Raw genomic sequence first — 7,464 nt, 5'->3', positions numbered from 1 at the left:
GGTTCTTTTACAATATGTTGTAAAACAGAGGTGGTGCCACCATCTGGAGCCCTGTAATGATTTTTGCCATATTCAAGCAGCCCTAACCTACAGTAAAAACCTACTGCAGATATATTATGTTAAAAATGTTCAGAATCATTACATTCAAAAAGTGAACAAATGTAACTGTAATACAGGTTACACACTAAACATGTTAATAAATATATTAATAAATGTGACAATAATGATCAGTCAATGCCAAATCTACTATTCATGGCTCAGTTTTTGCTCCTACCTTGGCCTCCCTGCATGCCTTGGCCAGGTTAAGGAACATCTGGCCCACCTCCCTGTCAAAGACCCTCACCCTATTCCAGTCCAGTGTCAGTGGGCTGTCTTTTCCTTTGAACACCTGACCAAAACACAACACGTCTGTCAACATGGCACAGAAGGAAGACGTTGCTAATATGTCAGGGAAGGTGGAAACAGAGATTACCTTTGCCTGGAGGACCCAGTAAGTCTCAGGTCTGAAGGACTGGATCTTGTCGTGGCGTTCCACACAAAAGCCTAGTGTGGGGGTCTGACATGGTCCAAATGAGATCAAGGAGGAGTCTAGATTCCCGTACTTACCCTGGAAATACTTAGTCTGGAACCTAAAAAATATTTGACCCACAAAAGTCAAGCTTAGATTCCATTTATTATTACCTTAGATCAGTTATAATTAAACTCATGATGCAGAAAATAAAATGTTACCCTGAAAGAATGTGGAAAAATTTTTATTATTATATTTTTGAATATGCATATGTCAACCTAAACCTAAAGCTTTAGACGAGGGTGCAATCACATATCAAACCCAATGTCTGCATTTCGCCACCAAAAAAAAAAAAAAAAAAAAAAAAAAAACTGGGGATTTTTAGATCTTATTTGACTTTTTTTTTTTTTTACTTGTTTTGTACCTTGTACTGTACATCGCATGCATGTCTGCACAGATATTGAAGAAACACACTTCTAAATCAAGTTTCAAATATCATTCAGTTGTACACAAGTTTGTGGCATTGTGCACCATGTTATTCAATGTAGCACCAGCTTATTTCATTAGTTAAAAGCTCAGTGTTTCCCTATTTTACACCTGAAATGTAGACAGAACTAATCACTGAAATTAACTTGTGCTGGGTTGACCAAGTAGTTACTGATGGGATTACAATGTCCTGGATGTCCAGCTAGTTTGATGGAAAGTCATCAAAGAAAATAATTTATCAAAATGAAAATGATATATACAGTATTTACTCATATATTTTATATTCTTGATAAATGTCATGCAACAACTTTCTTGGGTGCCCAGACTGCTGCAGGAAATCTAGCACAAGGTGGCTATATGTGGCAGAGCCAGCATACCGGGTAAAGGCACAGCCGATGCGCAGATCCAGCTCCTGACGTGCATCTACAGATAAGGCTTCATTGCGGTTGGGCTCTCCTAGGTGGTTCATGGCATTCCAGATGTCCACATCAGTAATAGAGCTGAATTTGGCTCGGTAAACAGTCTGCTCCCTGACACTCCCCTTGTTCATCACAGGCTGGATGGCATCTAATACCTGGGAGGCAAGAAAAACTGTTAGCACTTGAGATCAAAATATGAATAATTATATAAGTAACAATGTTTACAGGTTTACAACTGCTGTCCATATGATCTAGAATCTTAGCCACCTTAAACAGTAACTTTAAATTTGGAAAGAGTAGAAATATAGCTGCACTGGCTTCTGTAGATTAGAAGATAAAACTCCTATTTTCCACCAAGTGTAGCCTTGTGACGTTGTGACTGCGATGTGTGGGGACCTTACAATATGTTCCACATACAGACCTGAAATCAGACAAGGAAAAACCTTTCATTTTCTACTGCTTAGTCCCTGAACGGGGTCACGGGTGGGGCCGGAGCCAATCCCGGCCGGCAATCGGGCGAAGGCGGGGTACACCCTGGACAGGTCGCCAATCCATCGCAGGGCTAAAGAGACATTCACTAGCAGCTAAATATGTCTAGTGTGTGGCACATTTACTCAAACAACACAAATGAGAAGACAAATAGTCTATTTGTATTTTTACAATCTCATGACGGTATCCACGAGGACAGCTACAGGTGCTCTGCCTGATCTCAATCTGTTTTCAACAGCTGGTGTATCTACGAGCATCCACCGACACATTCCATTGAAAGTCACCAGTTAACAGTGGCTAATTGTTAATCTTGAACACTGGGAGACGTAACATGGACCTCGCTAATAGCAATGTTATGAAAGCAAAACATTGTTTAACCAATGGAAACAGTACCGTTTGCTGTCAGGGCAGTCAGCTTGAGGCATGTAACAGTGCTAGTGTTGTTAGCTGGTGGTCGACCAATATGGGTTCTTCAATGGCCGATTCCAAAGATGTTTTGTTTTAGAGAGCAGAGAGGCCAATGGCCAATATATAATGCTGATATTGTGTTTTTCTCCCCTTTTTGCATCAGATAAACTACACCAATTTAATAACAAATGAGACATGTTTCCAAAAATTGAACATTTATTTAACCTTAATGATTTATGAAAATAAAAACAAAAAATGAGCACCACCTCTCATTTACTACAATCTGCACTCACCTTATTTTAAACTGTAAAAAATGTTCATGAATAATAAAAAAACTAAACTGTAAAAAATATTAACCTTTATGAATAAAAGATAAATAAAACATTTTAGTGTACTTAACAGTAGCATTTTCCTGAGACAGCAAAAATTGGTAAATACTTGTACTGCACACATTATTTGTCCGCAGACACATCAGCTGATTAGTGTGCCGTTGGCTAATGCTAAAAAAAATGCCGAAAAGTGACCGACCAATTAATCGGTCAACCACTATTGTTAGCAGCTACTCTCAGAGTACATCAAATGATAATTGCACCCAGTTGGGTTGAAGCCAATAACTGAAGCTATAAGCTATTTCATTTGCAAGGACACAGACCTGTGTTGTTGAAAATGTGGGATTTGGACAAATGATAGTGACTCTGAAGCTGAGGCACACAACAGCAGGTCAGCAGGATTTAAGTGAACAATGCATTGCAGTTCTATATGATAAAGTGAAACAACAGCTCATTGTTCATCAGTGCCCACTGTTTACTATTGTTAAAAAGAGTAATTTTTTAAATCTATTTGACTTTTACTGCTTGAAATATATAACTTTGCTTTGAGGAAACACTAACTTTTAAAATTTTATACTATAAACAGATACTTTAACATGCTGAATGTATAGTTTTTCAAATAAAAGCTAAATTAAAAGTGATTATTTGCTGAATCAAATTCAGATCACTCTGAATCATTATGTATCATATCATGACAAATTCTGCAGTATCTAATTGTGTCAACAGGAAAGATACACAGCTCTATGCCCAGTACATCACTGCTGTACAGGGTGTAAATAATGCACGGTGTCACCACAGGTTGGCTGGGAAATTTATATGCATCTACTCTTCAAAACTGCACAAATCAAAATTCTACATGAACTATAATTATCACAGTATGCCTCCACTAATCAATCCAATTCCCAGAAATGGGACAGGCGTGAGGTCACAGTGACCTTGACCACCAGAATCTAATCAGTTCATCCTTGAGTCCAAGTTCACATTTGTGCCAAATTAAAAAGAAAAACCATTTCCTCATGGCACTCCTCACTGAACACAGCTGCCACAGTGAAGAAAGCCCATCAGTGGCTATACTTCATCGGGCAGCTCAGAAAAGCTGGGTTGAACCGTTGCCCACTCCCCCGGGCTTATAGAGGACTGGTAGAGAGCATCCTCACTACTGGCATCACAGTCTGGTATGGTAACACCACACAGGCAGAGAGGAAGGCTCTTCAAAAAGTTATAAAGACTGCAGAGAGGATAATTAGGACCAAACTTCCTGCTATGGACACAATATAAACACAGTGCTGTCGTAAAAGAGCAGAGAACATAATCATAGATTCACTCCACCCAGCTCACACTCTGCTCAGACACAAAAATTGCACTTACGGCATCACAGTCTGGTATGGTAACACCACACAGGCAGAGAGGAAGGCTCTTCAAAAAGTTATAAAGACTGCAGAGAGGATAATTAGGACCAAACTTCCTGCTATGGACACAATATAAACACAGTGCTGTCGTAAAAGAGCAGAGAACATAATCATAGATTCACTCCACCCAGCTCACACTCTGCTCAGACACAAAAATTGCACTTACAACCTCAGCAGAGCAGACAGTATCATCACACACAGAACAAGATTTTGAAACAGCCTTTTCCCTGCCACAGTAAGACTGATGGCAAATACAAAATGTGAAAAACATGTGCAATAACCCCTCATTACCTCACTAAGCACAATACCATATACAATACCACTATGTGCAATACTATGTGCAATATTTGAAATTTGCCATTTTATTTATTTTATTTTTGTATTCACAATTTACTGTTTTATTCTTATGTAACTTTATTTTTAGACTAGGTGTTCTTCTTTTTTGGCTTTTAACTCTTTACTTGATTCCAAGAGAGCCCTGCACAAGAATTCCTATATGCCTAGACCACATGTGTCAAACTCAAGGCCTGCGGGCCACATCCAGCCCGGCGTACAATTACATCCGGCCTGCGAGATCATTTTATACATCCTTTTTTAATGGCCTGGCGATATGAAGCACTGATAACACACAAACTACAAATCCCATAATGCAGCGCAACAGTTGCCTTACCGAACGATAGGTTACCTGTGATCATTCCCGCATCAATTATGTCAGATCAATCAAGCGTCTGTTGATGTATACAACCCCGAGACAAAACATCAGGACAAGCTGAAAAACGTGAATGAAGAGCAGAAGCTACAGAAGGTAGAGGAGTTGAAGAGGAATCTGACATCACAGCAGATGTTTTCACCAAAGCGAAATCACACAGTGAAGCTGCTGTGAAAGCAAGTTTTATTGGGACAGAGGAGAAAATCAGCCCGGTCATTTACCGAGGGAGAGTTTCTGAAGAGCTGCATGATGAAAGTGTGCGACGTCTTGTGTCCAGACAAAAAGCAGGTGTTTGTAAATGTAAGCCTTAGCAGAAATATGGCTGCTGATTTTAAGTTTACGTTTATTTATTTTGAAATAATATTGTATCCTGTCTATTTGGATTCATATTTATGGTCAAAAAACATTTAGTTTTAGTCTGTTCAATAAATTTTTATCCTGTTCGGCCCGCAACCTAAAGTGTGCTTTGAGTTTCGGCCCCCTGTGCGATTGAGTTTGACACCCCTGGCCTTGACTGTCTGTTTATGCATAAATGGTAAATAAAAATCTTGAATCTTGAATATCACATTCACAGGAATGAGACAGACAGAAAACCCCAAAACATACTGTAATTCTACAACAATCTCAGGCATAAAGGCGTAAACATGGGTCAAATAACTGTGTGTAATGTGAAAAAGACTGCTCATAGTGACAAACCCACAGACCCAGTAAGCCACCCTGTTGCACTAAAAAAAAAGGCTACCCTGTGCTACAGATCTACAGGACAATGGGCCTCATTCACCAACCATTCTTAAAAAGCCCATAGCATGCTTTTCCTTGTTCTCTGATTTATCTACAACGTTACAACGGTGAATTATCATGTTAAACATCACCTAGCGCTCAAAAAATGAGGTGTACATATGGTCTAGTACTTCTATGCAGAAGCAACTTGGTGTATACAAGTCAAACTCTTGTTCACGAGACATTTTTTTTCCAACAATGTAGTCTTACGTGTAAGATTTGATTCTTATAGGCTCTAGTTACTTTATAAGCTTTAGTTACTTTTCATAACTTTAGTTCCTTTTAGTTACCCTTCATAACTTTATTTTCCTTGCTTATACATATTAAAACTGTATTGATGACTGCTGTATTGTGCTGAGTGAAACTTTGGAACTTTGGAATCTCCAAGTAACCAGACAGCCTATTTTACATTTTAACACAGACCTGTTTTGCACCTTCACCTAGACCCGCTTAGCATATTCCAAGTTCTGCTTTGTCATGGGGTGTCCTGCAGAGACAGGGGGGTTACAACCCGAGATGACCACCTGGCCTGTTTAGCATACTTATTAGCATCACACACAGGGGCCTGCAGCCCAGACCACCCATTGTTCAGTGTCCATTGATCAAAACACACACACATACCTAGTTTAGATCACATTTCAGCAAGCAGACACAGGCAGGGGTTGACCTGTTCATGTGCCCAGACTTTGAGTAAACTTCCTGTTGATTTTAAACAGTCCTCTCCTGTCTTCACTTCTCGCGCTTTCAATAAAAGAATTTGGGTAAAATCTAACATGCGTGAAAATTTAAGGATTTCCTTGACTGGTCATAATCTCCAGGCAGTAGCAAGTTCATGCAAGTTTGCCTGACATTCAACAGTGCCATTTTAAAAGCAGATTTTTTTTGCTGCCTGCATTATGACCAGAGGATGTGGAGAAAATACAGGGCCTGAGGTCACTGCATGTCCAGGAATGTTCATGTACAGGGACTGGTTGTTTAACCTGACCATTGAAGCCTCTGCTGCAGTGAATGATCAGCTCATCAGCACTGGATTCCCCCGGAGCACAGTACCTGTTTGTTTTGACTGCTTGAGGCCAGTTTGTTTTCCACATGTGATGTGTTGCTGGTTAGTGAGCGGATTAACTACCCTTGATATCATTGTCGGTGCTATGCTACCCGTTGGAATTAATTTCACTACTGTGGGACTGTATGTGGTCCTGTGGGGGAAGAAGCAGTAATCACTGGTTGGTTTTACCAACCTTGGAGCTACCTGAAAGGGAGTGATGTTCCCACTACTCAGTGGGATTTAATGGTGAGTGTAAAAAAACACGCACGTTGCGTGTCATTTCCAGCCATTTAATATTTACGGCATTAACTGATCTGAATTTCTCCTCCATAGATAGGTAAACAATAGTATATGTACTGATGAAAAGAGATCTGTAACACTCTAAACAAAGCGGGTAATTGAGAAACCCCATATTTTAACTGGTATAATGCAGATACAGTAACTTATCCAGCCTTATAACAATTCTCTCTAATGTTACAAAAACAAGAAAGCAACAGGCATGCAACGTGTGTTTTTTTTAGTGTAGCACAGACAATAACATCATGGGTTGTTAATCCGCTCTTTAACCAGCAACACATCACATCACATCACATGCGGAAAACACACTTGCCTTAACCTCTAGAGTCCTGAGCTTTGGAAACCCAAGCTGTGCGGTCCTCATATGAGGACGCAGGGACTCTAGAGGTTATGCAGTCAGAACAAACAGGTAGAGCTGGGCGATATGACCTAAAAATTGAATTGTCGATTTTTTGAGACAAAATTCGATTTTCGATTTTAAACTGATTATTTTTCTTTTTTTTTTAATTAAGACACTAAAGACTATAAGATAGATTTTTTTTTTTTTTTTTTTTGACAAAAAAAAAAAAAAACCAACATATGAAA

General features: G+C 39.4%; 1 protein-coding gene across 2 annotated transcripts in view; it reads right to left on the bottom strand.

Annotated features, from left to right (window-relative positions):
- top3b (DNA topoisomerase III beta) overlaps positions 1–7,464 on the bottom strand; it is a 32,107-nt gene that overhangs the window by 21,051 nt on the left and 3,592 nt on the right. For both annotated transcript variants that reach the window (XM_020599340.1, XM_020599339.1), the window contains exons 4-6: positions 1,372–1,568; positions 473–629; positions 275–388 (exon numbers count right to left, since the gene is read on the bottom strand). In XM_020599340.1, the coding sequence (XP_020454996.1) occupies positions 275–388; positions 473–629; positions 1,372–1,568 (468 nt within the window). The remainder of the gene's footprint in view (positions 1–274; positions 389–472; positions 630–1,371; positions 1,569–7,464) is intronic.

Source organism: Monopterus albus, unplaced genomic scaffold, assembly GCF_001952655.1.
Source record: "Monopterus albus unplaced genomic scaffold, M_albus_1.0 scaffold40.1, whole genome shotgun sequence".
NCBI lineage: Eukaryota > Metazoa > Chordata > Actinopteri > Synbranchiformes > Synbranchidae > Monopterus > Monopterus albus.
This window is presented reverse-complemented; position numbering and strand designations above follow the sequence as displayed.